General features: G+C 38.1%; 1 protein-coding gene and 1 pseudogene across 2 annotated transcripts; one reads left to right on the forward strand and one right to left on the reverse strand.

Moving 5' to 3' along the window:
• The first annotated feature begins 238 nt into the window (after positions 1-238).
• Positions 239-2,088, forward strand: LOC143887213 (heavy metal-associated isoprenylated plant protein 39-like). 2 transcript variants are annotated; one of them, XM_077391320.1, is made up of 4 exons: positions 243-406; positions 1,100-1,186; positions 1,295-1,370; positions 1,465-2,088. In XM_077391320.1, the coding sequence occupies exons 1-4, from the start codon at positions 401-403 to the stop codon at positions 1,782-1,784; spliced, it is 489 nt and encodes a 162-aa protein (XP_077247435.1). In that variant the 5' UTR covers positions 243-400; the 3' UTR covers positions 1,785-2,088. The 2 variants fall into 2 exon arrangements, with proteins under 2 accessions (XP_077247436.1, XP_077247435.1); XM_077391321.1 differs by lacking the exon at positions 1,100-1,186 and having other exon boundaries at positions 239-406.
• Positions 2,089-7,837: 5,749 nt separating this feature from the next.
• Positions 7,838-22,476, reverse strand: LOC143888737 (uncharacterized; annotated as a pseudogene).
• Positions 22,477-24,095: the final 1,619 nt, after the last annotated feature.

Genomic DNA, 24,095 nt, shown 5'->3' on the forward strand with positions numbered 1-24,095 from the left:
ATCAAGTGTAAACCGTTGGATGAGAGCTGAATTTTAAAATTCCCGGGAAATAACATTCTTTTTTCTGGTTGATTGTATAAGAATTTACGGTTAGGATGGTTTGCCGTCCTGATTAAAAAAATGGCTTAATTGGAACAATAAAAGACTTGACGCTGACTGGCTGAGTCTTCGTAGATGACGTCGAAGCTTACCGGTTCCTTCTCTCCTTTTCTTACCTTGACTCATTTTCCATTCATTTTAAATACATCATATTTAGTTCTCTCCGTCTCACCACAATCAATCATTCTTCTAAATTTTTCTTCCAATACTCTTTCATCCTTCATATTTTTTTCAGCCTCTGTTTTGCTTGTTGATTTGTTTCCTTTGTTTAATCTGGTTCAGGGAGAGGAAATTAGAATAAATGAAGGTTAGATTTCTTTTTCCTTTCTTCGTTGAGTTAAAAAGAATGGTTCTTTATGGGTTTCTCTCAGTTTTGTTTTCTTTATAGAGATTTAGATGTATGAGTAATCTTTTGGGTTTCTTTTATACCTTTTCTGTCTTTGATTCTGAGGAATCTGATGTATAATTCTTGGTGTATGTTGATTCCTTTCTACTTTTTCCGTTAGTTTTTCCTTTGTTAGAGTTTAAAAGCATGTTTTTGTTTTTCCTCTTCTTTTTTTATTGCTTGTTTTTTGGCTATTCAGAATTTCAGATGCTTGACTGTGGTTGGAGATATTCCCACAAATGCTTGATTGATTTGGGCTCTTTTTTCTCTGCTTTAGTGTTTTTTTTTCTATAGTTTTAGAAGATTAGAGATTGAATTCTCTCTTTAGATTGCAAGAGTTTTTTGGAAAAGTTTGGAAAATAACTTTTTTCAAAATTTCATGATTTTACGTTGTTTGATTACAAATGAAAAAGTGGCTTGAACCACCAAAGTTCAATTTTTATTTACAGGGATCTTTGCTATATAATGATATCCTTACAATTTATCATTTCCCTCTAAATTGTGGAATTAAAAAAAATATTCTTAGGAAATAAATGACCGTTTCGGTTTTAATTGATTTCGGATATACCGGTCAGCCAAACACATGGGATTTTTATTTTACCGGGATACTTTCAGGGAGGTTTTTTTTTTTCCACCAATCTCCCATGCAGTTTTTTGTTCCACAGAAATCCCAAGAACCAAAGAACTTCCGGCAACCAAACGGTAATGATTTTCATAAGCTTGTTTCATGTTGGGTTTTTATTTTCCTCTGATTTAACTGTATTCAAATGCTTAATTCTCATGAGGATTTTGGTGTTGTGACTATTTCAGAAGGTGGTCTTGAAATTAGATTTACATGATGAGAAAGGCAAACAGAAGGCTATGAAGGCTGTCTCTAGCCTCTCAGGTATCTTTGTTTAATAAGTATGAATTCCTTACTAATCAAATTATATTGAGATTGCAAGTAAATGATTGTTACTTTCCTTTTTCTAATTTTGTAGGGATTGATTCCATCTCCATGGACATGAAAGATCAGAAATTGACTGTGATCGGAGACGTCGATCCCGTCAACGTGGTGAGCAAATTGAGGAAAGCCTGGCATACAGATATTGTCTCAGTCGGGCCGGCAAAAGAGCCTGAGAAGAAGAAGGAAGAACCCAAGAAAGAAGAGAAGAAAGAAGAACCCAAGAAGGATGATGATAAGAAGAAAGATGAGATAGCTGAGCTGGTCAAGGCCTATAAGGCCTTTAACCCCCATATGACTACACATTACTATGTCCAAAGTGTAGAAGAGAACCCAAATGCTTGTGTTATATCCTAAATTATTTTTTTGGTAGGTTATATCCTAATAAGATTTGAAGAAGAAAAGATGGCTTTCCTGTCATGGTTTTGAGTTTTATGTAATGTCGAGGCGCTCCAAGAATAGAGAAGGTCCTTTGTTTAGTAGATGTTAGATTGGTATTCAAGAGAATGTACAGTGATTAATAAATCTCGACTTAATTGAGTCTATGTATGAAGAGAAGTTGAAACTGAAATTTGCAGGAAAACTTTTGTAGGTCTTGAATTTTAATTGGAGAGAGTAGTGGAATAATGAAATTTGAAAATTAGAAAGCTGGGTTTATTAATTTTGGGGTTCTAATTCGCATGGTTCACTTGGATTTTCTTGAATGGCACCATCTTTCTGCAGGTTTCAAAGGAGAACAAGGTGAAAGTATATTCGTTCAGGAAAGTAAAAGAAAGAAAAAAAGGAGGTGAAAGGGGGATATAGCATTTCCTTGTAGAAAAAGCATATGGTGCTCTATCTTATTAAGGGCCGAATGGTAATTAAAGAAAATTTTAAGCCCTTGTAAATTTAGGGCCCGTTTGTTCAAGATTATGTTAACCAATTGTGAGTGCTAAACCAATTATTGGACTCGAATTTAAACATGATTTTGACTCCAATAATCAGTTTGGCACTCACAATCGGTTGTCATAATCTTAAATGAACAGGGCCTTAATTGGATGTAGATGTCTCCTTAGTGTTCTGTTTGAGCCATTGGGGATCCAACCTAGGGATATAAGATGGACGTTCTAGATCAACGAATGATGGAACCCACTTTATAGATGTTAGATATACATGTGGCACTATCATATACTTGGCAAGATTAGTGCCTTGATTTGTTTAATTGTCCATGGTGTTATCCTTATTGGCATTACATGTGGTGTAAGCTCTATGTCCTTTTCTTCTTTATTTTATTTCAATTAAACCATTTTTTGTTTTTAGAGCCTAATTAACCATGATCTTAGTTAGATAAGACCGATGTGTTTTTTTGGACATTATCGTGAAATGACGTGATTTCGCCCACAGTTTGTAAGCTAACCCTTGATTTATTCGATCTGGTGGGCTCTACCTTGAATTGACAGCCTCTTGCTTAAGTTCCGGCACATGTATTCTATAAACTGAATATGTTCGAATCTGAATTTTATTGCCTTCTTTAGCCCTTACTTGATACTAAAACTCTGGCTGAATAGGACCTAACGACATATTGGGGGAAGCATTTCGCAGCTCACTTTTTCCGCAAAATACCTTTTGCCATGAACCCTAACAAATCCCTTTTAATGCTATTCACACTAGAGGAATCAGTAGTTTTTCATAATTGATATATTTTTTTTAATAATCAATTTACCTTTGGATCTCTTCAAAACAGATGACCAAGATACTTAACCACTCTCGAGGGTAGAGCATTTCCACTTAATATAGGAATTTTTGTGCCAGAAACAATGGTATGTCTAATTATATATAGTCCTCCTGGGATGTACAATATATCTCAACTCGCCTATGGGACAAAAAGAAAATTTCAGGGTAGTAAACAATATCTAGAATTTCTCTTAGAGTCGAACCATTAGATGATGATGGAACTCGAATAGAGATTTTTTTGTTTCCTAAAGTAAAGGACTTGACGGGGATCTGTTTTGACATGAAATGGATATATCCATATATCTCTGACTTGTTTATGAGATGATAAAACCTATCAATTCAATCTTTTTTCACCGACAAATAATGAGAGCTTAATCCGGGTTCTAATTCTACTGAGATATACCCTAGAGATCTGAAATTGTTGAAGAAACAGCAAGATGTTTATATAGTAAAAGTAAACAACTTTATTTGATAAAAGAACAAATATGTTTCTATAGCAAAAGTAAACAACTTTATTGACATTACATATTTTTTGTCTGGTTGGAAGAGTCCAACAAATATTCTGTTATGATCTTGTATCAGTTTTGATATTGTGGAAAACAAACATAAAAGAGAGGGTCGGCATAAATAGGAATATCGCAAATCGAATAACTAATCTGTGTGTGAATGGCGGGAATTGAACCGTGCATGGATTCACAATCCACTGCCTTGACCCACTTGGCTACATCGCCCCTCCTACAATTAGTTGTTTTGACTAACATATTTGGTTTACGGAAGAAAGAGACCTTGTCTTGCGCATTTCGACTTAGAATGCATCATGTGGCGATCAATACGAACACTACTTAGTATTCCGGGCCACAAAAGGATTCTTAATTCTGTGCCACGTAGGATGGACTTGATGGGGAGCGTGCCCATGCCTATTAAATTGGGTTTACCGAAACATCACTATTAAATTTGTTATAAGGTATTTAATAGCTAAAGTAAAGTTAAGCTACTGGGGGCTAAACATGGGAAAAGAAAAAAAGACATATAATTGTATTGTACATCATTTATTGAAAACTGTTAACATATATCAGATCTATGATCTGACCGTTGATCATATTGGTGGTAGATAAGTTGGTTAGTTGAAGTATGTAGGCCTGCTTATGAATCTTTTCCCATTCTTATCTTTTTCCTTTTTATGTTCATCTGTAAATGCTTATTTAAGCACCTGTTACGAATAATGAAAATGATCCGAAATTAGTGAAATCTCTTCAAATTTATCAAAAACTACACTACAAACTCTATATTCTTTTTTAAAATTTGGTAAGAGATTCATCGGCTCATTAGAAAGAGAACAACTGACTGTCATTGAAACACAACCAAAGCAGCTGATTACCATTGAAACACAAGCTCGGGGTGGCATTTGTTTGGTCAGACAATACAAAATGAGGTCTCTATACTTAGTTACAACAACAATACTTACAATATGCTGCTCTGTATGACTAAACCATATTCGCCCTAGTTCGCACTATCACCATTGGCTCTCTCTCTCTCTCTCTCTCTCTCAACCCTATCTCCCTCCCAGAACCCATGTTTTAATGGAGTACACTTATGGGTTGACCAAAATAGTTTTTGGCTTAAATCTCTAAGTTTATCTTTGAAAACTATACTACTAACTCTATTTTATTTTTTAAAATTAGTTAAGAGATGCTTCAGTCATTTGAAAGAGAACATCTGACTGTCATTGAAACACAACCTGTTAGGTTATGCAATACAAAATGGGGGTCTATACTTAGTTACAGGGCATGTTCGTTCCCCTTTCATTCTTAAGACAGCCCCCACTAGTGTATTTATGTGCCTACTCTTTTACACTAGAAGGGACAGCCCAAGAAAAAAAGGGACGAATATATCATTCCCCTTAGTTACAACAAGAATACTTTCGATTTGCTGCTCTTTGTGACTGAGAACCGTAATATCCTCTGAAATCCCTTTAATACTACACGACAAACACGTGAAGCGCTTGTTTATCGAAACACCTTGGCGCAGATATCATTTCCTTTCCCAAATGGGTTTTGCTAACGAGTGCCCTAAGGGCATGTTAGAGGAATTAGGTCAAGCAAGAGGTTGCTTGAAGCATTACACCCAAGGTATCTAGTTTGGAATACCAAGTTTGTTGCCTCCAGCCCCTATATATATTAGATACACTAGGGTTTTAATAGGTTAGTGGGTTCTAGCTCAAATAGGCCCACTACACCGGTCCATTATCTTATTGGGCTTATATTAGAAGTTATACTATATACCCAATAGGGCACTCGTTACGGAGCATTTAAAGCACCTATTTTCATGTACCCACGCTTTTATCCTCGAAACACATTTATTATTAGAGAACCGTTTCCCTCAATTTCATTTATCTAGGGAAACATTAAATTTCTTGTTTATATGACGGAAATACAATTTCAACATAAGAGGTATGTGCATTGGGGGAGCGTCTGATTTTTACAAAAATACCCCCATTATGAGAAAATAACAAGAATGCCCCTATCTCATAAAAGATAATAGCCAAAGTATCTTAACCCATTTTCCATGAGATTGAAATATTTTATTATTTTATATGAGATAAGTTTATTTTTGTCATTTTTATGAGATAGTGTTGTGGACCCCGATCCGAGAGAGGGGCGGGGGACAAGCCCCACACCGAGTCTCTGTGGATCATCCACGTGAATGGAGAGCTCTACCAAGGAACTCTCGAAAGAAATGCCCCTCACAGCATGTGTGGCGATACAAAGGTGAGATACCTCTCGATTCGGGGACTAGCCCAGATTCGAGGCGTACCTTAAACAAAGAAGAGTCGCCGTCCAAGGAAGTGGGCCAAGGATCCTATACTACGCTCTGTTGCAACAGATAACCAGAGATATAAAAAAAAAGGTTCGTGCCTGGTTACGAATTTGGAAGGTCTGAAATGCACCTCGTCCGCCCAAGTGCAAGCATCTGGTCTCTTATGCCATTTACTTATTGATTTTGAAGAGTTTTGGGCGAAAGTCATATGAAATGGGAACGAATATCTCCGAGAAGACGTCTATCTAATCATGCATGTCTCGGAGATGAATAATAAGCCCACATGAAAGAAATGAAAGAAATGTCGCCTAATAATAGCTAGGTTATGAGTGTCATACCTAATTGGTGTCTGAGTTCTGGTGTGCAAACACATGTATGCTACAACTAAAGGTATAGGATCTGTACATGAAAGTAAGAAAATACAGCAAAACATACAACACAAATGAACTATATATATGACTGGACAAGATGAGTCCTAAAACTCTAATGCGACTTGACTCGGACCAAGATGACCGTCCATCCTAGCTGCTCTACATATCCCGGCCTCGGGAAGAATCGGAGTCAACGTAGTTCGATGCCCTATTCTAAACTACTATGCCTAACCATCTAGAACCACTATCCTAGACTCGATCCACTAGACTCGACTGATTTTTAAAGCTTTTTGCACGATTGCTTAAGTTTATGTGAATTGTAAATTTTAGAACTCTCTATATGCCCTAACTAATGCAAGTTGATTAGCCTTGAGCTAATGCAGATGGGTCCTACATCCTATGTGTAACTAAGCTGTACATCATAAGGAAAACCATGGGCTAACTATATGCTTCCTAGTCTAGCCATCGGTTCAACTAAATGTCTAACCGATCAACTTGAGGCCTCCTAACTCTAGGGACACTCACACGACAGGACACACCATATCAATACAAATCAGGACAGACTCCTAACTCTAAAACACCCCAAACAGCTAAGACAGACTCCTAACTCTAGGGAAAGATCTTTTTGAAAAGGTTTTAAAGTATTTTTATATTTTTGGAAGATTTGAAATGTTTATTTTGAAAGGTTTGGCTGGACTTGGCATATGAATCCCAAGCTGCACTACGTACCTCGTGGAAGAGGATTAAGCCAACGTAGTTCGAAAACATAAATTCCTAACTACTCCTAATGACTCAAGATTTTTGGTTTTTCAGATGTTTTTGATATTTTTGACACAAGAGGACAGAAGCCTATCATCATAAGGGTATAACAGACTCCTGATATCCCGCAAAGGTTGGACAACATCCTATGCTTTGCGGGGGGAAAGAACAGAATCGCAGCTCTGCAAGGGTTGGACAGCATCCTATACCTTGCAAGAGTGGATAAAAATCACATGATTTGACAAGAGGTTGGACAGAATCCTAACTCCTATGATGATAAGACTGACTCCTGAAAGAAGGATTGACTCTCTAGCTAAGGACAGACTCCTATGCTAATAGAAAAAGACTTACTCCTAGCGCATAAACTTAAGAGGGGAGTGCTAATGAGACTAGGTTAGTCTCCTAAAAGAAGAAGAGATAAAGAAGGGTGCTAGTGAGACTGGGCGAATCTATATGAGAATGACCACCTAATGAGACAAAGCATGTCTCCCTAAAAGATATGACGAGAAAAGCAAAAGAGACAAAGCCTGTCTCCTCAAAAAGATGATAACCACTAGGATAAATGAGACAAGGCCTGTCTCCTAAGAAGGGCTCTAGATAGCTCTTTTATTGCCCTTGCAATGATAAGGCTCCTAATGCTTAAGGATATCTAAAAGACTGGATAAGTCTTAAAAATAAACAATGGGACGGCTACTTGGACTGTGCAAGTCCCCTAAGGATGGGCTTGGGCTAGCGCCTTCATCGCCCTTATTCAACAACACTACCGCATCGAATTAGTCTACTTCCCCATGCATGCATTTGACGAAATAATCCAAATCTGAGAAGCAGAGTTCCCTCTGCATTAAAGCTGGAGACGGCTGTTGGTATGCAAAGAAAAATAGGTGGCAACGATCGGGATCCTTTCTTAGCTTTGCTATCTACAGGATTCTTGTGTATCCTTCTCTATCATAACATGGAAGAGCATTCTGACCAGCTACAGTTAGTCCATGATCCCAAGCAGAATTCAAAACCTGCCAACTCAGAGCATCTGAATCAGCCAATGCTTCGTCATTTTTCAGAGCACAGATGGGCAGTCCTGAGCAGACAAACTTAAGAGTCACCGAATACTTCTTAAGCATGTTGAAAACCGGTGAATAGCCGTCCTGATTAGTAGGATTATAATATCCAGCTGTGAGCTCTGCCGCATGGCTACAAGTCTTGTACCACCAATAAACTGCGGGAATCTTTACAACTATTTGTGTCTCCTCAAATGCAAGGTTTGCAAGAGACAGTACATTCTCAGCATGGTCTATTAGTGTTTGGGAATACCAATGGAGGAAAAATCGCCGATAGTAGCTGTCATAATCACCCCGGTCGCAGAAGAATCCAGTTTCATTGGGCCTAGAATTATAGTGACCAGCATTATCAGGCCCCCAGCCCAGAATGAGTGCCCACGCAGTTTCGCTGCTTTTCGCAGACTCTGCTGTGAATACTTGTCATAGCACTGAAACTCACCGATACCAGGGTATCGCCATCCCGTCCTTTCTGCAAACGATGGACCTCTGCAAATAAGTCATCAAATTCCATCCAGAAGCTTCTCATAAAATCAAAATACACCTCTAATTCCAGTTCTTCCTTTTAGTATTCGTTCTTTGTCGATACTCCAGGAAAGACATTCTGTACTTCTCCTCCCTTCACGGTCCGTGAAAAATATATCTTGGTTATTTTTTTCAATCTCAGAATCCACTTGGGAAGGTAGACTGGCATATCATCAGAACCATTTCCTCCACACTCATGAAATGCCATTACAACCTGCAATTTCAGCTTGAACTCTCGGACGATATTAAACAGTTCTCTATAGCCAGACCATAGATATTTCTATGGGCTCCAACCTTCTACAATGCCCCACCAACAATCTACAACCACCCCATCTATATTTAAAGACTTCAAATGCCTTAATTCCTGCCGCACACCTTCTGGATCAACCAATTGGCAGTAATTGTTGATAATGCCATTAGGAAGCATCATGTAAACAGGAATACGAGGAGTTCCTGTAAAATTGTTCTCGAGATCCCCAGTACGAGTATCACGCATAAGCTGATCAGGATCCATACATTCAGGTGAACTGATGGGGCTGGTATTTGCATATTTCTCGCCCTTTGTATCCCTCTCTGCAACTACAACTGAATCAAGCGATACAGGAGACAAGCTCTCATTAATTCGAAGAACAGGTGGTTGGCAGTCTAATGATGTTTTGATGGGGCAATTTTTCAAAGTAGTAGCAGATAGGGGGCTTTCAACAGACCTTACAGGATATGGTGCCAATTGAGGAGGCAGAGCAAGAGGAGGAGAGGGTTGTCCATATACAAATGCGATAGGGGCTGTGCATATCAAATGGGGTATGAGGGCTGTAAGCTTTGGCTTAATGAGAATATGGTCTGTCGGGGGAGCAAGATGGAAATGGTGTTGAGAGAATAATTTTGGGTATTGTGAGGCCACAAGAAAAATGATCCAAATGAGGCCTGTTAGGGTGAAAATGAAGGTGAAGGTAAAGATGATGGTTGCAAATGCAGGGTCTAATGGTATTAACACAAAGAGACAACCTCTAATACACTTCTCTAATATGGAGCTTATAAATTACGCATCATGCAATTGGAATTTCAACTTCAGCAAACAACAAATAGAAAGCATACAAATTATGTGTTTACAGCTCACAATATTATCGTCACTTAACTAAAAAAAAATGCAACAAAGTATCCAAAATTCAGAGCACAAAAGGGGGGGGGTGGATCAAATGTTTGATTCACTATTTTGGATCTACACAAGACTCTCTAAAGATCCATGATATAAAAAAAAATCCTTACTAGAAGCGATAGAAACAGGTTATAAAACATGTACTAGTCCCCACAGCACTATTGATATAATGATTAAAACTAAAAAAAAAGAATTACAAAAAAAAAGTATTCACAGGTATGAGCAAGCTTCCTGAACAAACCATCTCTTAAACTAGAACTTTTGCATTGAAGAAAGAAAAAATGAAACAAAGCTGTAAAATAACAGAATTCCAAGCAAAAAATAAAAAATAAAAATTAAAGATCAACACAAACATCATCTACTTTCAAAGATTTTTGAAATCAAGATTCTGCAAGAGAAAGAATATCTTGAAATCCTAGCATATGCATTTGGTCTAATTCCACGAATTCTCAAAAATAAAAATAAAAATTCACATTATCTAGAAAGAACAACTGATTTTTAATTACTTAGAAGCTCTAAAAATGATCAGCAAATTGAAAAATTAAAATAAAGATACGAAATATCTAACTTGAATTTTTAGTCTCTTTGCTTCCCTTTCAAAACTCTCTACAAAACTCCATTTCCTTTACTTTTCTTCTTCCTTCTCTGCAACTCCTCTAGAATTCTGATCTGCTGAAACAAAATCCATCGGAGTGACTATATCTAGCCGGAGATAGTGATAAACAAGGAAGCTTTGCCGGATTCAATGGAGGTTGACCGGAGTTTTAAAATGAGATAGGATTTGAAATTGAGAAACTAGGGTTTCAAAACGAAATATACAGATCTAGTAAAAAAAGAAGAAGAAAATAATGGCAAGGAAACTAATGGTGATCGGAGACCGGTCGGAGTATCGATCGAATGGCCGGAGAAAATGATCGGATTAAGGTAGGGTTAGGATGAGATCCGAGATTTGAAGATGAGATCTAAGGTTTGAAGTTTTTGCAAAAGCCAGATCTGATGAATTAGCTTATAAATGGAGAAAAATAGCATGAAGAAGAAGCTAAGAGTAAGGACGACCAGAGGAATGGTCGAATTCCGGCTAGATCTACCGATGAAGAAAGGGGAAAACTAGGTAAAAAAAAACCGAAAGAGATAACGTGAAGATCTGTAAAGGTATTGGAGGTGGAGGAAAGTTGACCGGTGGTGCGAATTGGCCAGCCGGAGCTCAAGTTCACCGGAGAATGGAGATCGGAGAAGGAGGAGGAGAGGAAACCCTAGCTCTATCTCTCTCTCTAACAAAGGAAAACGAAAATTTTTTTTTCAAAGCTTATGTTCGTATTTATAGATGATTTTGGGGAACTGATATGGGCACTCCAATTTTTGATATGCGCACGGAAATTTGATGAGCGGGCGAAATTTTGATAGGCGTGCGAAATTACGTGTCCTATTCGGCTCAGATTTGGCACCATTCCAGGATAATTCACTCCCCTTTTCTGAACTTGCACTACGACCTTGCTCGACTCGTTCGTTAGGCAAACGCGCTCGGATTTCGACGAAATTTGGCAGGGACCCTAACCTACCTTGGAGTGAAATTTGGAGTTTTAAAACATTGGTCTGGTTAGGTTTTGCTCAAACATGGGAGGTTTAGGGTACGGTCAAAATGGGGTGTCTACAGATGCCCCTCTTTGGTAGAGCGTGCTTGTCACACCAATGTCAAAGCTGAACAGACAATCCATTTTGGCCGACCCTAAACAGAAAGCAAATCAAATTTTGATTTTTGTTTTTGAAAAATGATATTCACAAAGATAACACGGTGAAATAGCCTTTCAACGGACTCTGACTCTGCAAACGCTGGTGAGATAGCCTCTCTCCAACTCGTAACTCAACAATTGATATATGGGCGAGATAGCCTCTCTTGCAAAATATTAAATGATAGATTTGATTGTAAATGATCTTGAAATTTGGAGAAAAAATGGATTTGAATGCCGTGTAGAAACGGACTTGAATGCCGCGTGGGAACGGACTTTGAATGCCGTGTGAAAATGGACTTGAATGCCGTGTGGAAACGGACTTTGAATGCCATGTGAAAATTGACTTGAATGCCATGTGAAAATGGACTTAAAATGACTTTGAATGTCGTGTGAAAACGGACTTTGAGTGCCATATGAAAATGGACTTGAATGCCATGTGAAAATGGACTTGAATGCCTTTGAATGCCGTGTGAAAACGGACTTTGAGTGCCATGTGAAAATGGACTTGAATGCCATGTGAAAATGGACTTGAAATGACTTTGAATGCTGTGTGAAAACAGACTTTGAGTGCCATGTGAAAATGGACTTGAATGCCATGTGAAAATGGACTCGAAATGACTTTGAATGCCGTGTGAAAACGGACTTTGAGTGCCATGTGAAAATGGACTTGAATGCCATGTGAAAATGGACTTGAATGACTTTGAATGCCTTGTGAAAATGGACTTAGAGTGCCATGTGAAAATGAACTTGAATGCCATGTGAAAATGAACTTGAAATGACTTTGAATGCCGTGTGAAAACGGACTTTGAGTGCCATGTGAAAATGGACTTGAATGCCATGTGAAAATGGACTTGAAATGACTTTGAATGGCGTGTGAAAACGGACTTTGAGTGCCATGTGAAAATGGACTTGAATGCCATGTGAAAATGGACTTGAAATGACTTTGAATGTTGTGTGAAAACGGACTTTGAGTGCCATGTGAAAATGGACTTGAATGCCATGTGAAAATGGACTTGAAATGACTTTGAATGCCGTGTGAAAACGGACTTTGAGTGCCATGTGAAAATGGACTTGAATGCCATGTGAAAATGGACTCGAAATGACTTTGAATGCCGTGTGAAAACGAACTTTGAGTGCCATATGAAAATGGACTTGAAATGACTTTGAATGCCGTGTGAAAACGGACTTTGAGTGCCATGTGAAAATGGACTTGAATGCCGTGTAAAAACAGACTTAAAATGTCATGTGAAAATGGACTTGAAATGACTTGGAAGGCAAAGTGAGAATAAATGCTGTAGAAAGCAAAATGTTGGATGATTAAGAAAATTGGATTGGATTCAAAATTAGAAGAGGATTTTGACTGACTTAACTGGGGATTGATTGATCATCTCTTGCCGAGAAAAATAAAGAGTACGTGTTCCTTGCTGAGGATGAAACACAAGTAACTTGACAGGGGTTTTCGGGTTTTGACCCTTTTTTAACAGGTAAAAAGCATTATGCTGAGGTTTGAAAATTGTGGGAGCAAATTCTAGACTCCACCGAAAAATTGATTTTCTTTGAAAATTGACTCTTTTTAAAAAAATTCTTATAGAAAGAGGGCTCATTTGAAGAGTTCAAAGATTTAGCTTAAGACATGCTCGTATCTCTCTTATCTCAACTTGTTATAAACATTGACACTGATTGCCTTTGTGTAATTGACATCTTTTATGACGTAAGTCATAAAAGATGCCCCTAGTGGATTGTACTTCCATGACAAGAGTCCCAAGAAAAGCAAAACAGGGTAGGTAAGAAAATTTGGGTTTGCATGGGTTCTTTCCTTGGAATAAAGATAGGATGATGGCTGAGCCAGAAAATTTCTCTTTTCATTGACTATTATTTGAGGTTCTTTCCACCACTCACTGATTGAAACTTGACATCGTCGCCATGTCTGAACAGGATATTTCTCGCTTTTCTCTGGTACCTAAACCAGGGTCTATTTTGAGAAAGTTTTTTTTTTTTTTTACTTTGGAAAGTATACACCCATTCTCCCAGTGCCAGACAACTTTGGACCTTGAAAGAAAAATGGATAAGAATGAAGAATAGACTTCCAAGACTCTATAAAAAAAGATGTACATTATTCAAGGAACTTGACTCACTTTTGATTCACCCTTAGACCTGATGTGTATTTTTTAAATGGTAAGGCTAGCCGCTCTCAGAATAATTTAGAAAACCATGTCAAGAGGCACTAATTTCCTCCATCAGGATTTTTGTCATGGTTATTACCCCTTTGGATTGCTCAGTTTCAATGCCCCTAGTTTAGAAAGGTGTCAAAGTAAATCTTACTGACACTATTTGGATTCTAAGATCCTACCCTGTGTAGTGATGGCTTCTTCATCTCTTCGAGTCTCCTCTGGTGGGAACTCATGATTATTGCATTCTAGGTTTCTGGTCTAGCAAACCATTTGCCTCAGCTTTTGCCTGGAATCCTCATACTATTTAAACTTTAAAGTTCTCTATAATCGATGAACTCCTTCCATGTCTTATCAGCTCACTTTTTGGAAAGTCTTTGCCGTTGACTGGATTGCCTCTTCAGTTCTCAATCCATCAGACTGCTACCCCCATTTTGCATAAGCCAGCTCATTTGATTATCGACTTAGCAAACGCATGACTCTAGGCTGCCCTTTCAGGTTTTCAACCTAGTGGGTCTTCAGACTCTCGCTCTTTTCATTTCTTTCTGTTTTTGTTTTCAATTGCCTTGAACCTTTGCTCGTTTCACCAGAAGAACTTTATAGGTAGGCTCGGGTTCAAAAGGGTTAGATATCAAAAGTTCAAACGATTTGGACCGAATCTGGTCTTGCCAGACTACCTACGTACCCCAAAAATGGAGGATCAGATCCGCGCAGTTTGCTTTGGGGTTTAACAAAGAATGGTTTAGCTTTTTAGCTTCAAAATTTTGAAAAGGGGATGATTTAGCATTTATCCCCAAGGTTTTTGACCGAACCTGAATTGATCAGGTTGCCTACGTACCCCTGAAGAGGTGGGGATCAGGTCATGACGTAGTTCAGGTGCATAAAATGCCCCTGGTTTATAATGTGGTTGAAAGAATTGTTTGGTTTTAAAATGTTGGCTCAAAAGGCACACAAAAGGATTTTTTAAATGTTAAGATTTTGGCTATAAAGGCTCAAACGTCCAATGATGGCCTCCTGGTGTTTTGATGTTCAAGCTTTTGAGGAATAAGGTTCAACAACTTTGAATATTTTTTGTCGAGGAGTCTGGCTGTACTCTTGGGCAAGACTTCCATCACGATGCTCCATTTAAACTTGTGCGCTTCTCGAATATCTTGAATTTATACTCAAGGTTATACAACTTTCAATAGTCTCCAAATGTTGGAGACAATTCTGATATTCAATCTATCTCATAGACTCCATCACTTGGGTCTTTGATTTTTCTAAGATGTTGTGTTAGAGACACATTCCCTTCTCTTTCTTGTCTTTCTTTTATATTCTTTTTTTTAGACATTAGGAATGCCCTTACTCTTGAAGTATTCCACCTCGGAATCTCATTGAAAACATGTAGCTCAAATGCTCTTTTTCGGGCTCAAATTGATGACTTCATTTTCTGAAAGTCTTCGCTAAATTTCTCATTAGCTTGATTGGGTGTCTGATGCTTCACTCTCTTGAATTTTGCTTTTTGATTGATATCTAAAGCCGATGGAGTTTTACTTTTCATTACAACAGGACGTTCACTTGGTTTATCCTTATAGGATCAAGCAAGACTATCTCAAACCCTTCTAAATAGGTTTATCAATTCCTCGCTCTCCTCGGGAGATAAAGTTTTGCCAATCCATCTTTCCTGAGTTTCGGATTTCAATACCATTATCAACAGCTTTGATTTCTTCTTTGAGTGGCTATACTCGACGCTCTTCCTCTCGTTTGATCATGTTTCAGATCTCGAGGGGAATTTCGTCTGCATTCTCATCCGAGAAGGGTGTCTTTAGTTATTTTAAACATTAGATCCAAGAGTGAATCATAGAACATCAAAGATATAAAATGAACAACTTTATTGAATTGAAAACTGTATGTACAACGGTAACACTCTTTTTCTCTTTCTTTTCTTTTTTGACTCGCCTCAATGGGCTCTTGTAAGCCCAATGGTTTTTACCTTGGCATTCCCATCTTGTTTTGATGATTCCAATACACAAGTGATCATTTATCACTAATGTGTTTGATTGTCTAAGTTGTAGATCATGATAAAGAAAGATCAAGGATACTTGGATTGAAGGCCAAGAAGCCCACATTAGACCACTAATTGGAAGGCCAAAGTCATCAAGCAAGAAGTCATGAAGACTTGTAGACATGAAGAAATTCATATTGAAGACCATTTCTTGTCTTTTAGAATGTAATTGATCCAAACCTAGATTAGGTTTTTAGAGGCATAATTAAGGTAATCTCACACACCCTAAATAAACAAGTGATTGTATTTGTGGAGTTCCAACACCTTGGAACCCTCATAGCAATCCCATCTTGGTTGAGAACTGGAAGCCCAAAAATAGAATTGAAAATCTGCTCTGCATAGGCTTCTCGGAACTCCGAGAATTATTCTCGGAACTCCGAGAAATGGTCCAGTAGACTTTTTCCAATTTCTGTGTGGCTTCTCGGAACTCCGAGATTTTTTCTCGGAACTCCGAGAATTATTCTCGGAACTCCGAGAACACTCCAACGGTCTGAAAAAGAGCCGTTTGGAATTTTGCTGGAATTACCGTAATGCCACTGAACGGTCATATTTTGTTTTTCCTATAAATATGGGTGTTCTAAACATACAAACCATCAATCCTAACACTCTTAAACTTCATTTGAATATCAAAGAGTGAATCAAGCTTCAATTGTGCCTCTCATCACCAACTCTAGGATTTGGATCATAGGCTCTCAAATTGTACATCTTTTGTAACCCTTGTGAAGGGATCTTTTAGTTCTTTCTTTCATCTTTCAAGATTTGTATTCGGGCGAGTATTCGGAGAAGCGGAGCCCTTTTTTTCTCCGTGGTGAGGATTGCCACCAAGGTTAAAGCAATTGTAATTGGCACCGATCTTCGCCAAGGTTAAGAAGATCAAATAGTGAAGCCATCAACGGGTTTGGTTGGTGGAGTGGAGTAGGCCTCGGGTTTGAGGACCGAACCACTTTAAATCTCGGGTGCACTCTTTCTATCTCTTTGCTCTTTCATTTGCATTGCACCATTAGATTTAACTTGTATGCTTAAATATTGTTTTTGATCTCTTAATCGGTTTAAAGGTTTTCAAATTGGTAAATTCTAGTTTTCTTAAACAACCGTATTCTCCCTCCTCATAGTTGCCATTTCTATTTCAACTTGGGACCCCCTATATCGGATTTTCACTTGGTATCAGAGCCTTGGCTCTTAAAAGATTTTAAAATTTTTGTGAAAGTTATTTCAAAATCTAACTAGGGAAAGATTTTATTTGGCAACTTCTAATTGTGAAATGGCACACCAAATTGGAACTGGACTTCCGGAAGGCCATTCCACAACTAGACCTCCTTTCTTCAATGGGTCAAACTATGGACATTGGAAAACAAGGATGCGCATCTATCTTCTTTCGATAGATGTGGAACTTTGGTACATTGTTGAAAATGGATACAATGTACCTTCCAAACCATTTGAAGAATGGAATGTGGTAGAGAAAAGGCAAGCTAATTTGAACTACAAAGCAATAAATTCTTTGTTTTGTGCCTTAGCTACCGAGGAGTTTAATAGAGTTGCTCTTTTTGATTCCGCCAAGACTATTTGGGATACCCTTGCGACTACCCATGAGGGAACATCACAAGTCAAGGATTCCAAAATAAACTTGTTAAAGAGCAAGTATGAAATGTTTAGAATGAGTCCAAACGAGAGTATTTCGGAAATGTATACTCGTTTTTCTATTATTTCTAACGAACTAGCTAATCTTGGTAAATCTTATCCTAACGATGAGCTTGTGAGTAAGTTACTTAGGTCTCTTCCTCCCCATTGGGATCCAAAAGTGACCGCGATTCAAGAGTCAAAAAATCTCAAGACGCTAACCATAGAGGAGCTTGTAGGATCTCTCATCACCCATGAGATGCTCCTTACTAGCCGACAAGAGGAAAAGAAGCCAAAGGAGAAGGAAAGGGAATTTAGATCCCTAGCACTCAAGGCTTCCAAGGAAGACTCATCAAGTGAAGCGGATAGTGACGAAGAAGAAGCTTTACGAAGATTCAAGAGCTTGTGGAGAAAGAAGCATAAGAAAGATAAGAAAAAGAAAGACGAAAGTGATGTTGATGGAGCCTTAAGATGCTTCAATTGCAAGAAGATTGGACACAAAAGACCGGATTGTCCTCTTCTAAAATCAACTTCCTCTAAGTACAAGGGTAAGAAGGATTGGAAGAAGCATAAGGCTCTTGCCGCCGGTTGGGATGCGTTAAGCACATCGGGCAAAAGCTCAAGTGAAGGGGAAGAAAATAAAAAAGATGATCTTTGCTTCATGACATTCACCCATGAAGTTGAGGTAAACTCTAACCCCTCATATTCTTCATCTAGTAGTAAAAGTGATAGCATACCTTATGATGAATTATGTGAAACCTTGCATACCCAAATTTCCAAAAACAAGGTTCTTAAAAAATCCATTTTAAAATTAGAAAAAGAACTTGATTTTTTGAAAAAAGATTTATCTTCTTCCATATCTCAAGAACAAGTTAATCTTGCAAATCATAAACTTGAGATTGATACCCTTAAGGGTAGTTTGGATGAGAAAACTTGCCAACTTTTAAAATTTCAAAATATGGCAAGCTCCTCCAATTCTTATGAAGATGAAAGAAATGAGCTTTTAGTTCAAACATCCTATCTTCATAATGAAAATGAGAGACTTAGATTATGTTTACATGGATTTTTAAATGGAAATAAAATTATTGACATAATCCTAAGTAAAACTAGTCTTAGACCTCAACATGCTTATCATGATAGGACTAGTGTATCTAACCCTCTTGTTAGATGCCATTTTTGTGGAATGAATGGTCATTACCAATTCCAATGTGCATCCAAGAGTAGGGCTAGATGTGGGATCAAGAAATCTTGGGTTCCCAAAACCCCCATATGATGTTATTCATATTGTGTAGATTAGGGGTTTTTGAACTTAAAATTGAATATATTTCATTTGTATGTTTTTTTTGATAACCCCTCTTGTATTGTAAAATTATTTTAACTAGGGGGAGTTAAAATTAAATTTTTCTTTGAAAAAGGGGGAGCTTTAAAATTGTAAATTTTAAACCCTTTGTTTTTCTTACCCCTTCTTTTTGTTGATGACAAAGGGGGAGAAGAATCTAGAGAAAAGTCTCTAGAGTAAGAAAAATGTGAAAAGAGTATATGCTTTGAATTGTAAATCTCTTGTGCTTGTCATCATCAAAAAGGGGGAGATTGTAAGCCCAATGGTTTTTACCTTGGCATTCCCATCTTGTTTTGATGATTCCAATACACAAGTGATCATTTATCACTAATGTGTTTGATTGTCTAAGTTGTAGATCATGATAAAGAAAGATCAAGGATACTTGGATTGAAGGCCAAGAAGCCCACATTGGACCACTAATTGGAAGGCCAAAGTCATCAAGCAAGAAGTCATGAAGACTTGTAGACATGAAGAAATTCATATTGAAGACCATTTCTTGTCTTTTAGAATGTAATTGATCCAAACCTAGATTAGGTTTTTAGAGGCATAATTAAGGTAATCTCACACACCCTAAATAAACAAGTGATTGTATTTGTGGAGTTCCAACACCTTGGAACCCTCATAGCAATCCCATCTTGGTTGAGAACTGGAAGCCCAAAAACAGAATTGAAAATCTGCTCTGCATAGGCTTCTCGGAGTTCCGAGAATTTTTCTCGGAACTGAAGAATCTAGAGAAAAGTCTCTAGAGTAAGAAAAATGTGAAAAGAGTATATGCTTTGATTTGTAAATCTCTTGTGCTTGTCATCATCAAAAAGGGGGAGATTGTAAGCCCAATGGTTTTTACCTTGGCATTCCCATCTTGTTTTGATGATTCCAATACACAAGTGATCATTTATCACTAATGTGTTTGATTGTCTAAGTTGTAGATCATGATAAAGAAAGATCAAGGATACTTGGATTGAAGGCCAAGAAGCCCACATTGGACCACTAATTGGAAGGCCAAAGTCATCAAGCAAGAAGTCATGAAGACTTGTAGACATGAAGAAATTCATATTGAAGACCATTTCTTGTCTTTTAGAATGTAATTGATCCAAACCTAGATTAGGTTTTTAGAGGCATAATTAAGGTAATCTCACACACCCTAAATAAACAAGTGATTGTATTTGTGGAGTTCCAACACCTTGGAACCCTCATAGCAATCCCATCTTGGTTGAGAACTGGAAGCCCAAAAACAGAATTGAAAATCTGCTCTGCATAGGCTTCTCGGAACTCCGAGAGTTTTTCTCGGAACTCCGAGAATTCTCGGAACTCCGAGATTTTTTCTCGGAACTCCGAGAATTCTCGGAACTCCGAGAATTATTCTCGGAACTCCGAGAATTATTCTCGGAACTCCGAGAATTATTCTCGGAACTCCGAGAACACTCCAACGGTCTGAAAAAGAGCCGTTTGGAATTTTGCTGGAATTACCGTAATGCCACTGAACGGTCATATTTTGTTTTTCCTATAAATATGGGTGTTCTAAACATACAAACCATCAATCCTAACACTCTTAAACTTCATTTGAATATCAAAGAGTGAATCAAGCTTCAATTGTGCCTCTCATCACCAACTCTAGGATTTGGATCATAGGCTCTCAAATTGTACATCTTTTGTAACCCTTGTGAAGGGATCTTTTAGTTCTTTCTTTCATCTTTCAAGATTTGTATTCGGGCGAGTATTCGGAGAAGCGGAGCCCTTTTTTTCTCCGTGGTGAGGATTGCCACCAAGGTTAAAGCAATTGTAATTGGCACCGATCTTCGCCAAGGTTAAGAAGATCAAATAGTGAAGCCATCAACGGGTTTGGTTGGTGGAGTGGAGTAGGCCTCGGGTTTGAGGACCGAACCACTTTAAATCTCGGGTGCACTCTTTCTATCTCTTTGCTCTTTCATTTGCATTGCACCATTAGATTTAACTTGTATGCTTAAATATTGTTTTTGATCTCTTAATCGGTTTAAAGGTTTTCAAATTGGTAAATTCTAGTTTTCTTAAACAACCGTATTCTCCCTCCTCATAGTTGCCATTTCTATTTCAACTTGGGACCCCCTATATCGGATTTTCAGCTCTACATTAGACTTGACAAAGAACGGAAACAACAAACTCTTGAATGAACAAGACTGACAAACATGACACTCTTTTTATTGACACTACAAGACGCACCAACTCTCAACACGAGAGCTAGTATACACTTGACGGAAAATAAATTTTGAAATATGACACTTGACACATGACATTTGAAACATGACACTTGAACTGAGACAAGGAACTAGCACTGATGTTCATGAGTAGCACGCCTTCCTCCATGATAATGACTACTGAGTCCGATCTCGGAGTAAGAATCTCGGAAAGGGTAACCCCACAAAGTCCGGATGACCTGGCTTGTATTGATCTCCACTCTTTGACCTCCCCGAAGTCTCCTTAGTCATGACAGAACTTTCCCGAATCTCAAACACTAACTCTTTTCCTTTCACAGCTAGTTTACCACTCGATATCGGGGTATGAGCAATAACAGTTGGCTTTGCAGACAGCTGAACAGGATCATCATCTTCGATTCCCAGAATATATGGAACATGCTTCGGTTCACTTGACCCTGGAAAGTGGGAGGTAGAAATAAATGGTTTTGCGAGAGGCTGAATGAATCCATCATCCTCATCCAACTTCAAAACATACGCATCCCGTCTCAGAGGTCTCTGATAAGTACTGAGCTCATGTAGAATATGGAGGTCCTCATCTATCAAGTCTTGGATCTTGTGCTTCAATGCAACACAATAATTGGTACTATGGCCAAGCCATTGGTGGTACAAACAATAGCATTTACCATCATTCTGCTTCTCCGAGTTTTTCAACAGATTTGAACACGGCGGTAAGGTTAACTTTCCCATTCTGACCAACTTCTTGAGAGCTGCTGCTTGTGTACAAGGTAATCTGGAAAATTTTCTTTTCAACTCCTTGGCTGGTTTTTCTCTTTGAACAAAAGATCTCTTTAAAGGTTGAAGGGAGGTTCCACTATAATTCATTTCCTTTTCAGCAATAAAGGATTTCATTCCATCTGGTTTCCACTTGAATGACCATTGCTCATAATGGATGATTTCCTCTACATTTCCATAAGAGAACCGATCAAGAAACCTGTCAACTTAATCTTTCAAACTTGTGATATCCCTCAAGTTTAAAGTGAAGAACCATTTCTTAGCTTCACCAGTTAAAGAGAGTGAAAACAACTTGGCTATCTGCTCTGGAGATAGGCCTTTCATTTCTAATACAGGAATATATGACCTTAAATGACTCCTCGGGCATCCCATCCCGTCATACATGTCAAACTTAGGAACTTCAAATTCAGGAGGGAGGATAACATCTGGAAAAAGAACATAGTAATTAAGGTCAAACTTCTTTTTGTTCTGAACCCTCTTATTTTCACCATCGCAATCCGATATCCCAAGCTCTTCTAGTAATGATTTTCCTTTGTCTAACTTGGTCTTACGTTCACAAAATTTCTCCTTGATATGTGGTCCATTATCAACATTATGCACTGATGACTTCTCAGACTGGTCTAGGCTTGTAATCAGATGAGAGTTTACAATAGGCAGATTCTCAAAAATCATGGGTGCCTTCTTCTTTTCTTGAGCCTTCAAACGGGTCAATTCTTCTTTCATATTTGCTACCTGCAGGACGAGAGTCTTCATCATGTCTATTATCTCCATTTGCATTTCATCAGATTCAGCCATTTAGTACGAACCGCGTGGAACATGTGAGGGTTGTATAGAAATAGGTACTGCAAATGAGTGAAGTCAACAAGGTCAGACTCCCGCCATGGAATTGACAAACACTATAGTTCAATATAGGGTAATCAAATGAAAATCTCATATGCAAGTTGAGACAAGAGATGATACGAATATATCCTCCCATGGATAAAATCCGGCAGCATAACATCTATGCAAAGAGATATGGTAAGATAAGCTCATAGAGTTTGTCAACAAGTCTACAGGATAATGACCAAACTCAAGGTATTTGCAGAAAATTCGATAGCATAACGGCAATATAGAGAGGGTCTAAAGCTGCTAATCATAAAGGGTATGCCAACTGGGTTAAGATAAAGTAAGGCTCTCAGCAAGAACACACACTCAAATGAATGTCAGCAAGATAAACTCGCAATCAAACAAGTGGAATATAATCAGATCAGAATCAATCACAGGAGAAGGATATAATAGGCAATACTGAATTTTTCATCCATGATCAGAGATGATCAGTAGATCAGAAAGAAGACCACGACCACAAAATGACAGAAGTAGGTCATAGACCGGGTCTAAATCTTGAAGATTGATCGATAGAATTGATCGAATTAGATAAGAAAACCTCACTGAATAAGAAGGCCCAAATCTAATAATCAATATAAATAGGTATATATACATATATACACACTAACCAGGGGCACCAGCCCTAATTCTAATCTAGTGGAGTCGAGAGAGTCTCGACTCAATGACAAACATGTGAGTATACTAGGACTGCGTCTGTAGCCATATAAAGTAAGCTACCCTAGTCTAAGAATAGGATAAGACTTCTAAATCTAGGCTCCAACATGTATAAGCAACACATGTTCGTCCTTATATGAATGCAATATATATATATATATATATATATATATATCTATATATATATATATAATCACATGCTGATCCTAATTGGGTTTTACTAAATCAACAAGCATATCCAAGTACATAATATATGTAAAAATGAAAGTAGAGCTCTAGACTTAATATATCGGGCACTATGCATATGATCCATACTTTAAGTATATAACACAAGTACACCGAGTGTTATATACAGTATGCTTCATTGCTCACCAGCTGCTGTAAACACAAGTACACCGAATGTTTACGACTGCAGCACTGGCGCATAGCTTGGAAATAAATACAACAACACCAACAGGGTAATGACATCCCATGTGGCACCCATTGTATCTATCCCGTGGAGCCAATAATAATAAAATCAATAAAAGAAAATAAAGAACAAAATGATGCATGTTTGAAGTGTGTGAATCTCTTGTTTTAAACACCAATTTGGTGCCCCTGGATTCTAAGCGATTAAATTTTCATTTCATATGATTTTCGCCCAAATTTCTTCAAAATTAGTAAAAAATTGCATTTTAACAGAGTTAGGCAATATCTCGAAAAAGATCCCCAGCAGAGTTGCCAGCCTGTGGACCCCGATCCGAGAGAGAGGCGGGGGACGGGCCCCACAAGAACAGTCTCAGGATCATCCACGTGAATGGAGAGCTCTACCAAGGAACTCTCGAAAGAAGTGCCCCTCACAGCATGAGTGGCGATACAAAGGTGAGATACCTCTC

This window comes from Tasmannia lanceolata, unplaced genomic scaffold (assembly GCF_043159265.1).
Source record: "Tasmannia lanceolata isolate RefF3 unplaced genomic scaffold, GAP_Taslan_0.1 ptg000012l, whole genome shotgun sequence".
Lineage (NCBI taxonomy): Eukaryota > Viridiplantae > Streptophyta > Magnoliopsida > Canellales > Winteraceae > Tasmannia > Tasmannia lanceolata.